The 20,885-nt window shown below is 39.6% G+C and overlaps 1 protein-coding gene across 3 annotated transcripts in view; it reads right to left on the bottom strand.

Annotated features, from left to right (window-relative positions):
* GK5 (glycerol kinase 5) overlaps positions 1-20,885 on the bottom strand; it is an 82,873-nt gene that overhangs the window by 45,070 nt on the left and 16,918 nt on the right. Inside the window, exon 1 of one of the 3 annotated variants that reach the window (XM_067035331.1) lies at positions 7,201-7,320. The exons of the other annotated variants lie outside the window; for them this stretch is intronic. Within the exon in view, the coding sequence (XP_066891432.1) occupies positions 7,201-7,253 (53 nt within the window). The 5' untranslated portion in view covers positions 7,254-7,320. Of the gene's footprint in view, positions 1-7,200; positions 7,321-20,885 lie in introns of those variants that run through there. 3 annotated transcript variants of the gene reach the window in all.

The raw sequence follows: 20,885 nt of genomic DNA, 5'->3' as shown, positions 1-20,885 counted from the left end.
TTGTGGCTCACGGGCTTAGTTGCTCCATGGCATGTGGGATCTTCCCGGACCAGGGCTCAAAGCTGTGTCCCCTGCATTGGCAGGCTGATTTTTAACCACTGCACCACCAGGGAAACCCCTGAGACTGTTTTATACCTCTCAACTTTAGGACTGGTTCAGCCCCTGACTGGCAACCTACCCAGGCTTCCCAAAATTTGTCCAAGGAAAAACTCTGGGTCAATACTACAATAAAAGCACAGCACTAAGAAATAGAGTAGAAATAAACCCTTTTTCCTTTGAGGCTCCTACAAATCAACCACTGACATCCGCTCAGCTTCAACATCCAGCCCAGGCTGGCCTTCTGTGCTCCCTCCAGGCCTCCTCCTGTGTGACTGTGACCACGTTCAATTCCCAAGACTGTCATTTCCCACTCTTTTTAAGCGGTCCTCACCCATGGTCACATCCTCAACTCTATCACCTGAAAACATTCTACCACGAAATTCTATCACTTTGCTATACACCTGAAACACACCAAAAAACAGGTTAATGACAGGGAAATGCCCACAGTATAATATTAAAGGGAAAAAAATCAGGATAAAAACTTTACATATATTGCAATCCCAATTTGTTAATAAATAAATAAGGCAAATTAACAAAAAAAAAAAAAAGAAAAAGAAATCCTAACATTCTAATAAATCAGTCAATACTTCCTGCTATTATTTCAGTTCTCTCAATCTTACTCCCTAAATACCTTCCCTTCAGACTTACTGCATCCTTTAATCCCTCAAACATTCCCTTTCCTTCTTACCAACCCCTCCTAGGCTTACTCTCCTACTAGGCTTACTTACATGGTGTAACACTTTAATAACTTGCCTTCACACACTCTCTATCCCTCGACTCTCTCTTTTTTAAACTGTGGTAAAACATACATAACATAAAATTTACCATTTCAACCATTTTTAAGTGCACAGCACAGTGGCATTAATGTTGTGTAACCATCAGCACTATTTCCAAACACTTGGGCTGTTTCCACCTTCTTCCTACTGTAAATAATGCTGCTGTAAACACTGCTGTACAAATATCTGAGTCCCTGTTTTCAATTTCTTTGGGTATATACCTAGGATTAGAATTGCTGGGTCATATGATAATTCTGTTTAGTTTCTTATTTATTTATTTATTTGGGGCTGTGTTGGGTCTTCATTGTTGCACGTGGGCTTTCTCTAGTTGTGGAGAGCAGGGGCTACTCTTTGCTGTGGTGTGGGGCTTCTCATTGCGGTGCCTTCTCTTGTTGCAGAGCATGGGCTCTAGGCTCACGGGCTTCAGTAGTTGCAGCACGTGGGCTCAGCAGTTGTGGCACACGGGCTTAGTTGCTCCACGGCATGTAGGATCTTCCTGGACCAGGGTTCAAACCCGTGTCCCCTGCATTGGCAGGCGGACTCTCAACCACTGCGCCACCAGGGAAGTCCCCTATGTTTAGTTTCTGAGGAACTGCCAAACCGTTTTCCACAGCAGCTGCACCATTTGACATTCCAGCAACCAGTATGTAAGAGTTTCAATTTTTCCATATCCTCACCAACACTTGTTAGTTTACATTTTAAAAATTATAGCCATCCTGGGAGATACGAAGTGGTATCTCATTGTGGTTTTGATATGCAGTTCCCCAATGACTAATGATATTGAGCATCTTTTCATGTGCTAGTTGACCATTTGAATATTATTTAAACCCTTTGTCCATTTATGAATTAGGTGTAGGCTTTGGTGTTGTTGCTGAGCTGTCAGAGTTATTTATATTCTCTGGATATTAATTCTTTATCAAATATATGATTTGCAAATATTTTCTCCCATTTTATGAGTTTTCACTTACTTTAAAGTGTCTTTTATTTTTTCTTTCTGTTTTTCACCTTTGTTAATGGGATCACAGCATTCACATACATCATGAACATGGTACATCTTTTTCCTTTAGTGATCCAAACGATCACGATTATCGTTACTACAAATCAGAGAAGTGATTCTCCTATTGTTATTTTTAAATTTATTCATTTATTTATTTATTTATTTATTTATATTTAATTATTTTTGGCTGCATTGGGTCTTCGTTGCTGTGCGCGGTCTTTCTCTAGTTGCAACAAGCGGGGTCTACTCTTTGTTGCGGTACACAGGCTTCTCACTGCGGTGGCTTCTCTTGTTGTGGAGCACGGGCTCTAGGCACATGGGCTCAGTAGTTGTGGCTTGTGGGCTCCAGAGCACAGGCTCAGCAGTTGTGGCACATGGGCTTAGTTGCTCCGCAGCATGTGGGATTTTCCCGAACTGGGACTCGAACCTGTGTCCCCTGCACTGGTAGGTGGATTCTTAACCACTGTGCCACCAGGCAAGTCCCTCTCCTATTGTTTTAGTCCTCCATCTTAAATTACAAACCAAAAATACCAAGACAAATACCTTCCATACTACATGCTTTAGTCAGTTTTCAGATATCTAACTGTAGATTTAAGATATCAATGGCTATAAATTTTTCAGACATTTTTAAAATGCAAATTATACATTATGTCAAAATAATTTCAGCATGACTTTATTTCTTATTATTCTGTATTAAATTTAGGGTTGTTCTCAGTTTCTACTTTGGACAGTTCCAACAGTTAAGAAAATTAAAGAAAAATTACTCATCATAAAGAGATGAAAATATCTTGATAGTATTCTTTGATGCACAAAAGTTTTAAATTTTGATAAAATTCAACTTATCTATATTTTTCATTTGTTAGCTGCACTTATTCTTTTTTTTTTTTAATCTTATTTTGGCTGTGCGGCATGCGGAATCTTAGTTGCCCAACCAGGGATTGAACCCGCGCCCCCTTCTTTGGAAGCGCAAAATCCCAACCACTGGACCGCCAGGGAAGTCCCTGTTAGCTGTACTTTTGATGTCATTTAAGAAGTCGTTGCTGGTGCTTCCCTGGTGGCGCAGTGGTTGGGAGTCTGCCTGCCAATGTGGGAGACGCAGGTTTGAGCCCTGGTCTGGGAGGATGCCACATGCCGCCGAGCAGCTGGGCCCATGAGCCACAACTACTGAGCCTGCGCTCTTTAAGCCCGCGAGCCACGACTACTGAGCCTGTGCTCTTTGAACCCGCAAGCCACAGCTACTGAAGCCTGTGCTCCTAGAGCCGTGCTCCGCAATGAGAAGCCCCCGCTCGCCACAACTAGAGAAAGCCCACGGAGCAGCAATGAAGACCTGACGCAGCCAAAAATAAAATAAATTAATAAATTTTAAACAAAAAAGTCATTGCTAAATCCACAGTAATAAAGATTTCCTCTGTTTTCTTCTAAGAGTTTTATAGTTTTCTCTTTTAAAGTTAGTGTTTGATCCATTTTTTTAAAGTTTATTTTTGTATGTGATATATGGTAAGAGTCCATCTTCTTCCTTTTGCAAGTGGATGTCCAGTTTTCTCAGCATCATTTGTTGAAAAGACTGTTCTTTCCCTATTGCCTGGTCATGGCTCCCTGGTTTAAAACCAAGTGACCACCGTATTAGTTTCCTTGGATTGCCATAACAAAGGTCACAAATTGGGTGACTAAAACAATAGCAATGTATTGTCTCATGGTTCTGGAGGCTAGAAGTCCAAAAGCATGGTGTTAGCAGGGCCGTCCTCCCTCTGAAACCTGTAAGGGGATCCTGCCTCGCCTGGGAGGATCTGGTAGTTTGCAGCAATCTTTCCTTCTTCACATGATGTTCTCCCTGTGTCTGTCTTCACATGGCAGTCTTCATATGAGGAAACCAGTCATATTTGATGAGGAGTCCACCTCATCCTGCATTATGATCTCATCCTAATTTAAATAATTACATCTGCAATGACCCTATTTCCAAAGGTTACATTTTGAGGCACTGCTTTTATTTCCCCCAAATCGCCTTTGCTCCTAAGTGTGAGATTACTAAGTCAAAGAGTAAGACAATTTTCCAGCTCCTCAAATGTGATGAAACCTGCAATATTTGCTCTTATAATCAATACTGCTTATTGATTGTTTTAACACTTTTAATGCCACACAGTTAAATGCCTTCTCAGCTAGGCTGCCCCTTCCAGATGGTGCATGGGCAGTGTTTGGAACAACAGTTTTCCTTAATAAGTATTTGGAGACATTAATTTTAGATGAAAGCAAACATGAATATATTATAGAATATGAGAGTAATGCATGAGTGAAACAAATCTGCCATAATCTCACACACATTGATTTTTCTTTTTGTTAGATTAAGATATAAAAATGCATCTTGCTTTAATAACTTGTGAAGCTGAATACTGGGAGGTGCTGTTTACAGGAAAGACAGAGTAATTAAGGGAGTTGAAAAGGTTTTAAGGAAAGGCATGAATCCTGAACCATATGGTTTTATACAGTTTTTATAATGTGTAATATTATACCTTAATGTATAATTTCAGTTTTTAACAGATAAATTCAAACATTCCTTAAGTTGACTAATTACTTAACTCAGGTAAGTGAGATTTTTTAAAGTTTTATTCCTTTGCAAATAAGTGTAAAAAAAAAAAGAAAATAAGTGTAATAACTCTAGAAATCTGATTTTCCCACTGCTCAGGGATTGCCAGGTCTTCCTGGCTGAGGGCTGGAGCTGTCAGTTTGTGACTTTTCCAAACTACTTTGGCAAAGTATGTATTCCTTGTTGGTGTGTGGTCGCTGAAGTTTCTGAAACGTCTGTTATGTTTTCTCTGTGATCAGCTAGTGACCTGACAAACATTTTCTAAAATGTGTGGCCTCGCAAACCCCCAAAAGATACTGGCCCTTTAAATCTTCCAATAGATGCTGCCAAAGGAAGCAACTGCAGCTGAGACGGCCAGAACCTGGGTAAGCATCTGTGCCAATTCTGCAGGGCATTGCAAAATCTACCAAAGTACATAGGCCCACATTTTGGTAGGACAAAGTTCTCAGCCCTCATTCCTGGAACCTGGGCCACTTTCCCCACATGTGCAGGAGGGCTGAAGAATGGAGGCTGGTGGCTGGTTTGCACAAGTCCTCTCTTACCCAAGGATAGCAGCCTCTACCTTTATCCAGCAGTCCCCTAGCTGTCATAAGGTTGGATCAGGTTCCAGAGTTCTGAAAGAGCTTATTCCAATCTCTCCAAATCAACAGTTGCTTTGGTGGAGGGACCAACCCCTATAGCTTCCCACTCCACTATTTTGGTGATGTCACTCTCTACCCCTTGACTTACAAGTTAACTATGTACCTTTTCAATACCTAATCTGGGATTAATCTAACTTTCTCCTGGGTTCACTTTCAATGTCAGAACCATTGAGAGGAGTTGGAGGAAAGTCCCATAGCCTTGTGAATTGGTACCATACCTATGAGATACAAGCTCGTCTGCTCTCTCAAAGTCACTTAAAATGATGAAAGTCTCTCTCTGTCCCTAATTAGTTTCCTCTCCATTCCCCACCAATGGCACATCTAACTTTTCACTAGATTTCTCAAGCCCCAGGCCACCACTTGCCTCTTGTTTCTCCAGGGAAGTAAGGACACAGGGAATGACCTTCTTCAGCTCCCTACTCCTCCAGCTACACCTACAGCGATGGTACATCTCTCTCGGGTCAGAGGAGAAGCTTTCCCTCTCCAAGTCTAAGGCTGGCACCTCCACCTGTACTCTCTTTATCCATGCCTTCCTGTCTCTTCTATCACTTCATTTCGCAAACATTCCTGCAACTGTCTTATCTAAACTTGCTTAAATCTCCCCATCTTTGACCCATGATACCTCCCCACCCAACTAAATATCACCGCCTACTACCTAAACTACATACAGTTCAAATGCAATTTAGATTCCCAATCATTCATGAAAATCACATTCGCTACATTCATCAATGTAGTTATTTATTTATTTAGTATTGCTTTCTCTCTTTTTTTGGCCGAGTGGCTGCAGGATCTTAGTTCCCCGACCAGGGATTGAACCCTTGCCCTCAGCAGTGAAAGCGCCAAGTCTACTGGATCTCCAAGGAATTCCCACCAGTGTATTTCTAATTCCCAGATTTACAGGATCCTTTTCCATCTGACTTGACCTTTCTGCAATATTGGCTCCAGATAATCACTTCCTCCTTCCAAGAACTGTCACTTTCCTAAGTTTCCATGGTATCGCTGTACTGTTTCTCCTCCTGCCTTTCTAAGCACATCTTCCTGGTTTGCTCTGCAGATTTTTCTTCCTTTGATTGCCAGATACATGCTGGTATTTGCTGGGGTCTACATCCGTGGTCCCCTTCTCTTTCCAACTAGCTGCTCTCTATTGAGAGCAGTTTGACCCACACTCATAGACCCTCCCAATCCTCATCTCTAGGGCCAGCCTCTCACTGAAGTTCCATCCCCTCACATGTAGATAGCGGCCTGCCTCATACCTCCCAAGATTGCCCATACCATCTCAAATGCAACATGTCTAACGAAACCTGCTGCTTCTCCTCCAGTGTGTCACACCTGAGGCCAATGGTATCCTTCAGAGTCTGCAGCCAAAAACTTGGCAGGAGGTGGGGGAGGGAGGAGGGAGGCAGGTTCATCTTAAGTCCTCAGAGAGAGCCCTTAAAGTCCCTGGAGCTTACATTCTAATGGGGGGTGAGAAACAAATGAGTTAATAAAAAATATTATTTCATACAATGACAATGTTATGAAAACACTGGCGTGGTAAAGGAATAGAGTAACTGGGGGTGAGGTTTGTTTTTTTCTTAACAGCATTTTTTAAAGTATTTTATCTTATTGTTATTATTATTATTATTATTTGGCCACGTGGCATGCAGGATCGTTTCCCCAACCAGGGATTGAACCCGTGCCCCTTGTACTGAAAGTACGGAGTCTTAACCACTGGACTGTCAGGGAGATCCCTGAGGTGTCTTTTTGATATGAGATCAGAGACCTGAATAAGCAACAGCTTTCAAAGAGACTTCCAGGGCTCCCCTGGTGGCGCAGTGGTTGCGAGTCCGCCTGCCCATGCAGGGGACACGGGTTCGTGTCCCGGTCCGGGAAGATCCCACATGCCACGGAGCGGCTGGGCCTGTGAGCCATGGCCGCTGAGCCTGCGCGTCCGGAGCCTGTGCTCTGCAACGGGAGAGGCCACAACAGTGAGATGCCCACGTACCGGAAAAAAAAAATAATAATAATAATAAAAATAATAATAAAATATAATATAAATTTGGTCACACTGCTCTCCTGCTTAACAGCTTTTGAGTTTCCCACTGCTTAGAAGGGGTAAACTCTTACCACAACCAATGGCCTTCTCTGGTCTGGGTCCCTGCCTTCCTCTCCAGGTTCATTGCAATCAAAGCCTTGAGTGTCTACTATGTGCCAGGTGCTCTTTTCGGTGTGAAGGACCCCGTGAGGACAGGGCAGTCGAAAGTCCCAACACTCTTGGAACTTCTTATTTCTATGGGAGGGAAGTAATTTTAAAAATGTGTAAACAAGTAAATAAAAATTTTAGACATAAAGTGATTTTAGATATGAAAAATTTTAGTGATGAGTGATGTGAAGAAAATAAAATGGTAAAGTCACAGGTAAATAAAATGGTCAGGGAAGGGCCCTTAGAAGAAGTGATCTTTGAGGTGAGCTCCAAATGATGAGTAAGGGAAGATCTTGGTTAACAGCTCCAGGCAGGGGGAGCACCAGGCACAAAGCTCGAAGGCAGGAATCAGTGGAGAGAGCTCAGGAAGCAGGCTGCGGGGTGGTTGCAGCACACAGCATAGGAGGAGGGCTGGTCAGAGATGCGGTTAGAGTCAGGAAGGAGTCAGAATACTTGGGGGTGGTGCCTTCCCGATGTCACTGCTTGAATTCCAGAGCCCTTTATCTTGTTTTAGTTTTTTTGGCTGCACTGCACAGCTTGCAGGATCGTGCCCTCAGCAGTGAAAGCACAGAGTCCTAACCACTGGGCAGCCAGGGAACTCCCTCCAGAGTCCTTTAGATGCATCAGATGCACCATGCTTTTGCATCTCCCGCCTCTGCCAGTGATTTGCTCTCCCCACTAAGGGAACTCCTACTCATCCTTTGAGACTAGGCTCTGTGAAACGTTCCCTAACTCCCACTTCTAGGCTATCCAGTCACCCCCTCCGGCTCCCTCATTAAGGTATAAAGCAGTCCTGCAGAGCAGACATCTGTCAGCTGCACCCTCACTATGTACATGTTTGTGTCTAACACTAGACTGTGAGCCTCCTGAGGGAACAGTGAATTCACTTTCAGATTCTCACCACCTAGCCCAGATATGAAAGAGGTATTTGATAAATGAATAAACGCTGCTCTGCTAATGAGAACTATCAGACTGGGTTTGTCAGAAATGAAATCTATTGATATATGATTCTTTGCAGCCATTCTACAACAGCATCTACTTACACACTTAAATCTGATTTTTTCACTGGTTCATCAAATATTTACACAGCAATTTCTGCCAGAAGCTGGGGATACAGCTGTGAACAGAGACATGGCATCGTTGCCCTTATGAATATATTTTCTACCAGGGAAGTCAAACAAATAATCAATTACTCAGTTGCTTACTTACAAAAGGAATAAGTCCTATGAAGGAGAAATAAAGGGTACCATGAGTGTCTTAATGGGAGACTCTGCCTAGTCTGGGAGGTCAGGAAAGCCTTCTTTGAAAAGTGACAACAGAACTGAGCTCTGAAGGATAAGTAGGAACAAACAAGGAGGGTGAACGTTCCCAACAAAATGTATTATATGTCCAAAGGTGCTAAGGCAGGATGGGGCATGATGTGTTAAAGGTTGGTGTAGAACAAAGAACAAAGAGGGGAGAAGATCACAAAGTGAATGTGGCATCATTAACTCATAACATGATAGAAAATGATATATAACACTGATCTCAAGTAATAGCACATGTTTCAACATTCACTTGTGGTGACTTACATTTGTTTTAGCTCTATCAACAGTAAAAGGAGAAAGAGAGGGAAAACAAGAATGCAGTATTGTGAATGAACTGTCTTAAACCTCTCTAACACAGTGTACCATTCTTGGCTCTTAATCTATTTTGTGCCGTAAATAATTGCTAAGAACCATTAACACAAGTAGCAAGTGCCACAATAAAAGATAAATTTGGTGCTGAGTGAATGTAGACTAATTTAGATACTTGCATTATGAGACTGTAAATCCCTGGAGGGCTGCTGTTCTGATGCATCTTTATATTCAATTCAGCAACTAGCACAATGCCTTACTCGCAATGAGCCCTCAAACAGTTACCAAGTGTATCCCGGTGCAGGGACTCATGGTTTATATTACTAATTGGCACACACCCTGATCTGAGGTTAGTTGGCAGAAGCCTCCCTGAGAGACACAGTGACAGAAGAAAGAAAACAACTCAAGATTTTTTTTTAGAACAAAGTGAATTTAAAACAACCAAAATGGAGGAGTTATCATTTACAGTTGTTTTAGAAAACAGGCTAAACACAACCACTGATCAAATATGTTGAAAAAAATTTTAACCTGAAGCATATGAAGAAAACTCAAGGGCTGAAAAGAGTTAATAAAAAAAAAAAAAAGAGTTTCGGTGAACAGGCAGAAGATGGCAGAGTAGAAGGACGTGCTCTCACTCCCACTTGTGAGAGCACCAGAATCACAACTAACTGCTGAACAATCATCGACAGGAAGACACTGGAACTCACTAAAAAAGATACCCCAAATCCAAAGACAAAGGAGAAGCCACAATGAAATGGTATAAGGGGCACAATCCCCATAAAATCAAATCCCATAACCGCTGGGTGGGTGACTCACAAACTGGAGAACACTTATACCACAGAAGTTCACCCACTGGAGTAAAGGTTCTGAGTCCCATGTCAGGCTTCCCAACCTGGGGGTCCAACAAAGGGAGGAGGAATTCCTAAAGAATCAGACTTTGAAGGCTCGTGGGATTTGATTGCAGGACTTTGACAGGACTGGGGGAAACAGAGACTCCACTCTTGGAGGGCACACACAAAGTAGTGTGTGCATCGGGACCCAGGGAGACTGAACCAGACCTACCTGCTGGTGGTGGAGGGTCTCCTGCAGAGGCGGGGGGTGGCTGTGGCTCAATGCGGGGACAAGGACACTGGTAGCAGAAGTTCTGGGAAGTATTCCTTGGTGTGAGCCCTCCCGGAGCCCACCATTAGCCCCTCCAAAGAGCCTGTAGGCTCCCGTGCTGGGTCACCTCAGGCCAAACAACCAACAGCGAGGGAACTCAGCCCCGTCCATCATAAGACAGCAGATTAAAGTTTTACTGAGCTCTGCCCACCAGAGCAACACCCACCACCAGTCCCTCCCATCGGGAAGCTTGCACAAGGCTCTTAGATAGCCTTTTTCACCAGACTACAATCCTGCAGCCTGTGGAATGAAAATGACATTCACAGAAAGGCAGACAAAATGAAAAGGCAGAGGACTATGTACCAGAACAAGATAAAACCCCAGAAAAACAACTAAATGAAGTGGAGATAGGCAACCTTCCAGAAAAAGAATTCAGAATAATGACAGTGAAGATGATCCAGGACCTCGGAAAAAGAATAGAGGTAAAGGTCGAGAAGATGCAAAAAATGTTTAACAAAGACCTAGAAGAATTAAAGAACAAACAAACAGAGATGAACAATACAGTAACTGAAATGAACAATACAATAGAAGGACTCAATAGCAGAATAACTGGGGTAGAAGAACGGATATGTGACCTGGAAGACAGAATGGTGGAATTCACTGCCATGGAACAGAATAAAGAAAAAAAAAAATGAAAAGAAATGAAGACAGCCTAAGAGACCTCTGGGACAATATTAAATGCACCAACATTCCCATTATAGGGGTCCCAGAAGGAGAAGAGAGAGAGAAAGGACCCAAGAAAATATATGAAGAGATTATAGTCGAAAACTTTCCTAACATGGGAAAGGAAACAGCCACCGAAGTCCAGGAAGTGCAGAGTCCCAGGCAGGATAAACCCAAGGAGAAACAAACCAAAACACAGAGTAATCAAATTGACAAAAATTAAGGACAAAGAAAATTATTAAAAGCAACAAGGGAAAAATGACAACATACAAGGGAACTCCCATAAGGTTAACAGCTGATTTCTCAGCAGAAACTCTACAAGCCAGAAGGGAGTGGCACAATATATTTCGAGTGATGAAAGGGAAGAACCTACAACCAAGATTACTCTACCTGGCAAAGATCTCATTCAGATTTGACGGAGAAATGAAAAGCTTTAGAGACAAGCAAAAGCTAACAGAATTCAGCACCACGAAACCAGCCCTACAACAAATGCTAAAGGAACTTCTCTAAGTGGGAATCACAAGAGAAGAAAAGGACCTACAAAAACAAACCCCAAACAATTAAGAAAATGGTAATAGGAACATACATATCGATAATTACCTTAAATGTGAATGGATTAAATGCTCCAACCAAAAGACACAGGCTAGCTGAATGGATACAAAAACAAGACCCATAGATATGCTGTCTACAAGAGACCCACTTCAGACCTAGGGACACATACAGACCAACAGTGAGGGGATGGAAAAAGTTATTCCGTGCAAATGGAAATCAAAAGAAAGCTGGAGTAGCAATACTCATATCATATAAAATAGACTTTAAAATAAAGAATATTACAAGATAGAAGGAAGGACACTACATAATGATTAAGGAATCAACCCAAGAAGAAGATATAACAATTATAAATACATATGGACCCAACAGAGGAGCACGTCAATACATAAGGCAAATGCTAACAGCTATAAAAGAGGAAATCGACAGCAACACAATAATAGTGGGGGATTTTAACACCTCACTTACACCCATGGACAGATCATCCAGATAGAAAATTTAAAAGGAAACACAAGCTTTAAATGACACAATAGACCAGATAGATTTAATTGATATTTATAGGACATTCCATTCAAAAACAGCAGATTACATTTTCTTCTCAAGTGCACACGGAACATTCTCCAGGATAGATCACATCTTGCATCACAAATCAAGCCTCAGTAAATTTAAGAAAACTGAAATCATATCAAGCATCTTTTCCGACCACAACACTATAAGATTGGAAATCAATTACGGGGGAAAAGACATAAAAACCACAAACACATGGAGGCTAAACAATACATTACTAAATAACCAAGAGATTACTAAAGAAATCAAAGAGGAAATAAAAAAATACCTAGAGACAAATGACAACAAAAACACAACGATCCAAAACCTATGGGGTGCAGCAAAAGCAGTTCTAAGAGGGAAGTTTATAGCAATACAATCCTACCTCAAGAAACAAGAAAAATCTCAAATAAAGAATCTAACCTTACACCTAAAGCAACTAGAGAAAGAAGAACAAACAAAACCCAAAGTTAGTAGAAGGAAAGAAATAATAAAGATCAGAGCAGAAATAAATGAAATAGAAACAAAGAAAACAATAGCAAAGATCAATAAAACTAAAAGCTGATTCTTTGAGAAGATAAACACAATTGGTAAACCTTTAGCCAGACTCATCAAGAAAAAGAGGGAGGGCTTCCCTGGTGGTGCAGTGGTTGAGAATCCGCCTGCTGATGCATGGGACACGGGTTCGTTTCCCGGTCCGGGAAGATCCCACATGCCGCGGAGCGGTTGGGCCCATGAGCCATGGCCGCTGGGCCTGCGTGTCCGGAGCCTGTGCTCCGCAACGGGAGAGGCCACAACAGTGAGAGGTCCGTGTACCACAAAAACCAAAAAAAAAAAAAAAAAAAACTGTATAATTTAAAAAAAAAAAAAAGAAAAAAGAAAAAGAGGGAGAGGACTAAAATCAATAAAATTAGAAATGAAGTAACAACAGACACCACAGAAATACAAAGCATCCTAAGAGACTACTACAAGCAACTCTATGCCAATAAAATGGACAACCTGGAAGAAATGGACAAATTCTTCAAAAGGTATATAACCTTCCAAGACTGAACCAGGAAGAAATAGAAAATATGAACAGACCAATCACAAGTAATGAAATTGAAACTGTGATTAAAAATCTTCCAACAAACAAAACTCCAGGACCAGATGGCTTCAAAGGTGAATTATATCAAACATTTAGAGAAGAGCTAACACCTATCCTTCTCAAACTCTTCCAAAAAATTGCAGAGGAAGGAACACTCCGAAACTCATTCTATGAGGTCACCATCACCGTGATACCAAAACCAGACAAAGATACTACAAAAAAAGAAAATTACAGCCCAATATCACTGATGAATATAGATGCAAAAATCCTCAACAAAATACTAGCAAACAGAATCCAACAATACATTAAAAGGATCATACACAATGATCAACTAGGATTTATCCCAGGGATGCAAGGATTCTTCAAAATACGCAAATCAATCAATGTGATACACCACGTTAACACACTGAAGAATAAAAACCATATGATCATCTCAATACATGCAGAAAGCTTTTGACAAAATTCAACACCCATTTATGATAAAAACTCTCCAGAAAGTGGGCATAGAGGGAACCTACCTCAACATAATAAAGGCCATATATGACAAACCCACAGCAAACATCATTCTCAATGGTGAAAAACTGAAAACATTTGCTCTAAGATCAGGAACAAGACAAGGATGTCCACTCTCGCCACTATTATTCAACATAGTTTTGGAAGTTTTAGCCACAGCAATCAGAGAAGAAAAAGAAATAAAAGGAACACAAATTGAAAAAGAAGTAAAACTGCCACTGTTTGCAGATGACATGATACTATACATAGAAAATCCTAAAGATGCCACCAGAAAACTACTAGAGCTAATAAATGAATTTGGTAAAGTTGCAGGATACAAAATTAATGCACACAAATCTCCTGCATTCCTATACACCAACAATGAAAGATCAGAAAGAGAAATTAAGGAAACAATCCCATTCACCATTGCAACGAAAAGAATAAAATACCCAGGAATAAATTTACCTAAGGAGGTAAAAGATCTGTACTCAGAAAATTATAAGACATTGATGATAGAAATCAAAGATGACACAAACAGATGGAGAGATATATCATGTTCTTGTATTGGAAGAATCAGTATTGTGAAAATGACTATACTACCCAAAGCAATCTACAGAAAAAAATGCAATCCCTATCAAATTACCAATGGCATTTTTTACAGAACTAGAACAAAAAAATCTTAAAATTTGTATGAAGACACAAAAGACCCTGAATAGCCTAAGCAATCTTGAGGGAAAAAAACAGACTTGGAGGAGTCAGACTCGCTGACTTCAGACCATACTACAAAGTTACAATAATCAAGACAATATGGTACCGGCACAAAACCAGAAATATAGATCAAAGGAACAGGATAAAAAGTCCAGAGATAAACCCATGCATCTATGATCAACTAATCTATGACAAAGGAGGCAGGGATATACAATGGAGAAAAGAGTCTCTTCAACAAGTGGTGCTGGGAAAACTGGACAGGTACACATAAAAGAATGAAATTAGAACACTCCCTAACACCATACACAAAAATAAACTGAAAATGGATTAAAGACCTAAATGTAAGACTGGACACTGTAAAACTCTTAGAGGAAAACATAGGAAGAACACTCTTTTTTTTTTTTTTTTTGCGGTATGCGGGCCTCTCACTGTTGTGGCCTCTCCCGTTGCGGAGCACAGGCTCCAGACGCGCAGGCTCAGCGGCCATGGCTTACGGGCCCAGCCGCTCCACAGCATGTGGGATCTTCCCGGACCGGGGCACGAACCCACGTCCCCTGCATCGGCAGGCGGACTCTCAACCACTGCGCCACCAGGGAAGCCCTGGAAGAACACTCTTGACATAAATCATAGCAAGATCTTTTTGACCCACCTACTAGAGTAATAGAAATAAAAACAAACAAACAAAAAGAGTTTTCTGGCATCTGAGGGGTGGGGGAGAATGAGGAGAAAAATAAAATGAAAGTTCAAAGTTTTAGACTTCCTAACAGCAATTCTAAGGAAAACAAAGTTTCTATGGCCATGATGACAGAATGCACCATGGACACTGGAGGAAAAAACAATGAGCTGGGAAGAGGAGGTGCTGGCTGGGGCTGGATGAACAACAGATTGTTCCACAGGGTCAAATCTGTCTCTTTTTCTCTCAACAATGAGCAAGAGAACTTCCCTGGTGGTGCAGTGGTTAAGAATCCACCTGAGGCGACACGGGTTAGATCCCTGGTCTGGGAAGATCCCACACCAACTGAGCCCATGCCCCACAACTACTGAGCCCTCTTGCTGCAACTACTGAGCCTGCATGCTACAACTACTGAAGCCCACATGCCCAGAGCCTGAGCTCCACAACAAGAAAAGCCACTGCAATGAGAAGCCCGCGTACCACAACAAAGAGCAGCCCCCGCTCGCCACAACTAGAGAAAGCATGTGCACAGCCACAAAGACCCAATGCAGCTGGAAAAAAAAAAAAAAGGAGTACCTAGGGACTTCCCTGGTGGTCCAGTTGTTAAGACTCTGTGCTTCCAATGCATGGGGCATGGGTTTCATCCCTGGTTGGGGCACTAAGATCCCATATGTCCCACGGTGCAGCCAAAAAAAGAAAACACAACAAGAAAACAAAACAAGAAAAAGGAAGAGTACCTCTCTGGAGGAAACAAGCCATGCCTGCCTAAACCTGTGGGATATCTCCATATTCACATTTCCCAAACCAAACACTTCATCATGTTTCCTTCTACCTACCCTCCTCACCACGTAACTCATTCCTCCTCTTATATTCTCTATAATTTCTTTCACATCTTCCCAAACATCAAGACCAGAAATAGTGGTAAGTTAATTTTTTAAATTAAACTAATTTTTTTTAACTGAAGTGTAGCTAACTTACAATATTATATTAGTTTGGGGTATACAACATAGTAATTCAATATTTTTATAAAATATATGCCATAGAAAGATATAAAATATTGTCTATATCCCCTGTGCTGTACATAACATCCTTGTAACGTATTTATTTTACACCTGGTATTTTGTAGCTCTTCATCTCCTTCACCTATCTTGGCCCAACCCTGACACCTTTCCCCTCTGGTAACCACTAGTTTGTTCTCAGTATCGGTAAGCCTGTTTCTGTTTTGTTATATTTGTTCATTTGTTTGTATATGTTTCATTTGTTCTGCATATTAAGTGAAATGCAGTATTTGTCTTTCTCTGTCTGACTTATTTCACCAAGCATAATACCCTCCAAGTCCATCCATGTTGTTGCAAATGGCAAAATTTCATCCTTTTTTATGGCTGAGTAATAGTCTTATATACAAATATATATATATATATACACACACATATATATAGTCCTATGTTTCTATATATGTAACACATCTTCTTTATCCTTCTATCTATTGATGGACATTTAGGTTGCTTCCATGTCTTGGTCATTGTAAATAATGCTGCTATAAACACTGAGGTGAATATATCTTTTCAAATTAGTGTTTTCATCAGATAAATACCCAGGAGTGCAACGGCTAAATCATATGGTAGTTCTATTTTTAATTTCTTGAGGAACTTCCATACTGATTTCCATAGTGGCTGCATCAATTTACATTCCCACCAACAGTGCACAAGGGTTCCCTTTTCTCCACATCCTTGCCAACATTTGTTATTTTTTTTCTTTTTGATAATAGCCATTCTAATAGGTATGAGGTGATATCTCATTGTGGTTCTGAAATGTATTTCCCTGATGATAAGTGATGTTGAGCATCTTTTCATGTGCCTTTTGGCCATCTGTATGTCTTCTTCGGAAAAATGTCTGTTCAGATTCTCTGCCCTTTTTAAATTGGGTTGGCTATTTTTTTTTTCATATTGAGTTGTATGAGTTCTTTATATATTTTGGATAGTAAACCCTTACCAGATTTGCAAATATCTTCTCCCATTTGGTAGGTTCCCTTTTTGTTTTGTTGATGGTTTCCTTTGCTGTACAAGAGCTCTTGAATTTGATTATGTCCCATTTGTTTATTTTTGCTTTTACTCCCCTTGCCTAAGGAGATAAAGCCAAAGAAATATAGCTATGACCAATGTCAAAAAGTGTAGTACCTATGTTTTCTTCTAGTTTTATGATTTCAGGTCTTACATTTAGGTCTTTAATTCATCATGAGTTAATTTTTGTAAATAGTGTGAGAAAATGTTCTAAGTTCATTCTTTTATGTGTAGCTGGTCCAGTTTTCCCAATACCATATATTGAACAGTCTTCTTAAAAAATTATATATTCTTGCCTCCTTTGCCATAGATTAATTGACCATGTGTGCATGGGTTTATTTCTGGGCTCTCTATTCTGTTCCATTGATCTATGTATCTGTTTTTGTGCTGATACCACACTGTTTTGATTACTTTAGCTCTGTAGTATAGTCTGAAGTCAGAGAGCAGAGATACCTCCAACATTGTGCTTTTTTCTCAAGACTGCTTTACTATTCAGGGTCTTTTGTGGTTCCATACAAATTTTAGGATTATTTGTTCTAGTTCTGTGAAAAATGTCATGGGTATTTTGATAGGTATTGCATTAGATCTGTAGATTGCTTTGGGTAGTATGGATATTTTAATAATGCTAATTCTCCTAACCCATGAACATGAGATATATTTCCATTTATTTCTATCCTCTTCAATTTCCTTCATCTATGTCTTATAGGTTTCAGAGTATGTGTCTTTCACCTCCTTCATTAAATTTATTCCTAGATATTTTATTCTTTTTGATTTATAAATGGGATTCATTTCTTTTGTTATTAGTGTATAGAAATGCAACAAATTTCTTTATATTAATCTTGTATCCTGCAACTTTACTGAATTCGTTTATTCTAGTAGTTTTTTTTGGTGGAGTCAAAGGTTTTCCTTATGTAGTATCATGTCATCTGCAAACAGTGGTAGTTTTACTTCTTCCCTTTCAATTTGAATGTCTTTTATTTCTTTTTCTGGTCTGATTGCCATGGCTAGGACTTCCAATACTATATTAAATAGAAGTGGGAAGAGTGGGCATCCTCATCTTGTCCCTGATCTTAAAGGAAATACTTCCAGCTTTTCGCCACTGAGTATGATGCCAGCTGTGGGTTTGTCAGATGGCCTTTATTATGTTGAGGTTTGTTCCTTCTATGCCAACTTTGTTGACAGTTTTTATCACGAATGGATATTGAATTTTGCCAAATGTTTTTTTTCTGCATCTATTGAGATAATCATGTGATTTTTATCCTTGGTTATGTTAATGTGGTGTATCATGTTAATTGATTTGCAGCCACTTGATCATGATGTATGATCCTTTTTACATATTGTTGAATTTGGTTTGCTAATATTTTGTTGAGGATTCTTGCATCTATTTCATCAACTATATGGGCCTGTAAATTTTTTTTGTAGTATCTTTATCTGATTTTGGTATCAGGGTAATGCTGGCCTCATAGAATGAGGTGGGAAGTGTTCTCTCCTCTTTTATTTATTTGTTTGTCTGTTTGTTTATTCATTTACTTATGGCTGCATTGGGTCTTCATTGCTGTACACAGGCTTTCTCTAGTTGCAGCGAGCAGGGGCTACTCTTCATCGCGGTGCATGGGCTTTTCATTGTGGTGGTTTCTCTTGCTGCAGAGAACAGGCTCTGTGCATGTGGGCTTCAGTAGTTGTGGCACACAGGCTCAGTAGTTGTGGTGCACAGGCTTAGTTGCTCCATGGCATGTGGGATCTTCCTGGACCAGGGCTATAACCATATCTCCTGCATTGGCAGGCAGATTCTTAACCACTGCGCCACCAGGGAAGTCCACCTCTTTAATTTTTTGAAACAGTTTGAGAAGCATACATAACTCTTCTTTAAATGTTTGGTAGAGTTCCCCTGTGAAGTCATCTAGTCCCAGATTTTTGTGTGTTGGGAGTCTTTTGATTACTGAATCAATTTCAATACTAATAATCAATCTATTCAGATTTTCTGTTTCTTCCTGAGTCAGTCTTGGAAAACTGTATGTTTCTCAGAATTTATCTACTTATTCTAGGTTGTCCAATTTGTTAGCATATTACTGTTTGCATTATTCTCTTATGACTGTATTTCTGTGATATCAGTTGTAACTTCTATCAGTTGTAACTTCTCTTTCATTTCTTATGTTTTAAATTTGAGCACTCTCTCTTTTTCTTAATGAGTGTTGCTAAAGATTATCAATTTTGTTTATCTTTTCAAAAAAACAGCTCTTAGTTTCATTTATCTTTTCTATTGTTTTTTGGTCTCTATTTTATTTATTTGCACTCTGATCTTTATTATTTTTTTCCTTCTACGGACTTTGGACTTTGCTTGTTCTTCTTTCTCTAATTCCTTTAGAGGGAAAGTTAGGTTGTTTGAGATTTTTCTTTTTTCTTGAGGTAGGCTTCTATTACTATAAACTGCCCTCTTAGAAACGTTTTCGTTGTGTCCCATAGATTTTGGACGTTGTGTTTCTATTTTCATTCATCCCAAGGTATTTTTTGACTTCTTTAATTTCTTTGTTGACCCAATGGCTTTTTTATAGTATGTTTTCAGTCTCCACTTGTTTGTGTTTTTACCAGTTTTCTTCTTGCTATTGATTTCTAGTTTCACACTGCTGTGGTCAGTAAAGATGCTGGATTTAATTTCAATGTTCATAAATTTACTGAGACTTCTTTTGTGACCTAGCATGTGATCTAACCTGGAGAATGTTCCATGTGCACTTAGAAGAATGTATATTCTGCTGGCTTAGAATGTAATATTCTTCAGATATCTATTAAGTCCATCTGGTCTAAAATGTCATTTGATTTTCTGTCTGGACGATCTATTCATTAATGTGATGGGGTATTAAAATCCCCTATTATTATTGTATTACTGTCAATTTCTTTCTTTATGTCTGTTAATATTTACTTTGTATACTTAGGTGCTCCTGTATTGGGTGCATATATGTTAACAAGTCTAATATCCTCTTCTTGGATTGACCCCTTTATCATTATTTAATGTCCTAAATTGTCTTTTGTTATAGATTCTGTTTTAAAGTCTATTTTGTCTGATATGAGTACTGCTACCCCAGCTTTTCATTTCCATTTGCATGAAATATCTTTTTTAAACCCTTCACTATCAATGGGTGTGTCTTTTGCTCTGAAGTGAGTGTCTTGTAGGCAGCATATACATGGATCTTGGTTTTTTTAATCTAATCAGCTACCCTATGTCTTTTGATTGGAGTATTTAGTCTATTTACATTAGAAGTAATGATTAATAGGTATGTATCTATTGCCATTTTGTTACTTGTTTTCTGGTTGTATTTCTTTGTTCTTTTCTTCTTTTAATCTCTTCTCTTTGGGTTTGATAATTTTTTTTTTTTTTTTTTTTTTTTTTTTTTTTTGCAGTACATGGGCCTCTCACTGTTGTGGCCTCTCCCATTGCAGAGCACAGCCTCTGGATGCACAGGCTCAGCGGCCATGGCTCACGGGCCTGGGTTTGATAACTTTTTAAGTATTATGTTTGGGTTCCTTTCTCTTTTCTTTTTCTGTATCTACTGTACATTTTTGATTTGCAGTTACCATGAGGTTCATATCTATAAATATATCTACTTGTTTTAGAATGATAGTCATTTAAATTCAAACATATTCTAAAAGCTCTACTTTTTTTTTACTAAGCCCCCCCCCCCAACATTTTATGTTTTGGTGTCATAGTTTACATTTTTATGAATATCCCTTAACTGAGTATTGTAGTTATAGTTGATTAATGGTTGATTTTACAATTTTGTCTTTTAACCTTCATAGTAGCTTATTTAAGTGGTTGATCAACTGCCTTTACAATATATTTAAATATACCAGTGAGATTTTTTTCCTTCAAATAAATATTTTCTTATTTCTTGTTATAGGCCTTTCTTTTTCACTTAAAGAAGACCCTTTAACATTTGATGTAAGGCCAGTTTAGTAGTGATGAACTCTTAGTTTTTGCTTGTCTGGGAAACACTTTGCCTTTGTTGAGTAGAGTATCCTAGGTTGTAGGTTTTTCCCTTTCAGCACTTTAAGTATATTGTGT

The sequence above is a fragment of the Kogia breviceps genome, chromosome 5 (genome assembly GCF_026419965.1).
Source record: "Kogia breviceps isolate mKogBre1 chromosome 5, mKogBre1 haplotype 1, whole genome shotgun sequence".
Classification (NCBI taxonomy): domain Eukaryota; kingdom Metazoa; phylum Chordata; class Mammalia; order Artiodactyla; family Physeteridae; genus Kogia; species Kogia breviceps.
Note: the sequence above shows the minus strand (reverse complement) of the source record. Positions and strands in the feature narration are given on the sequence as shown.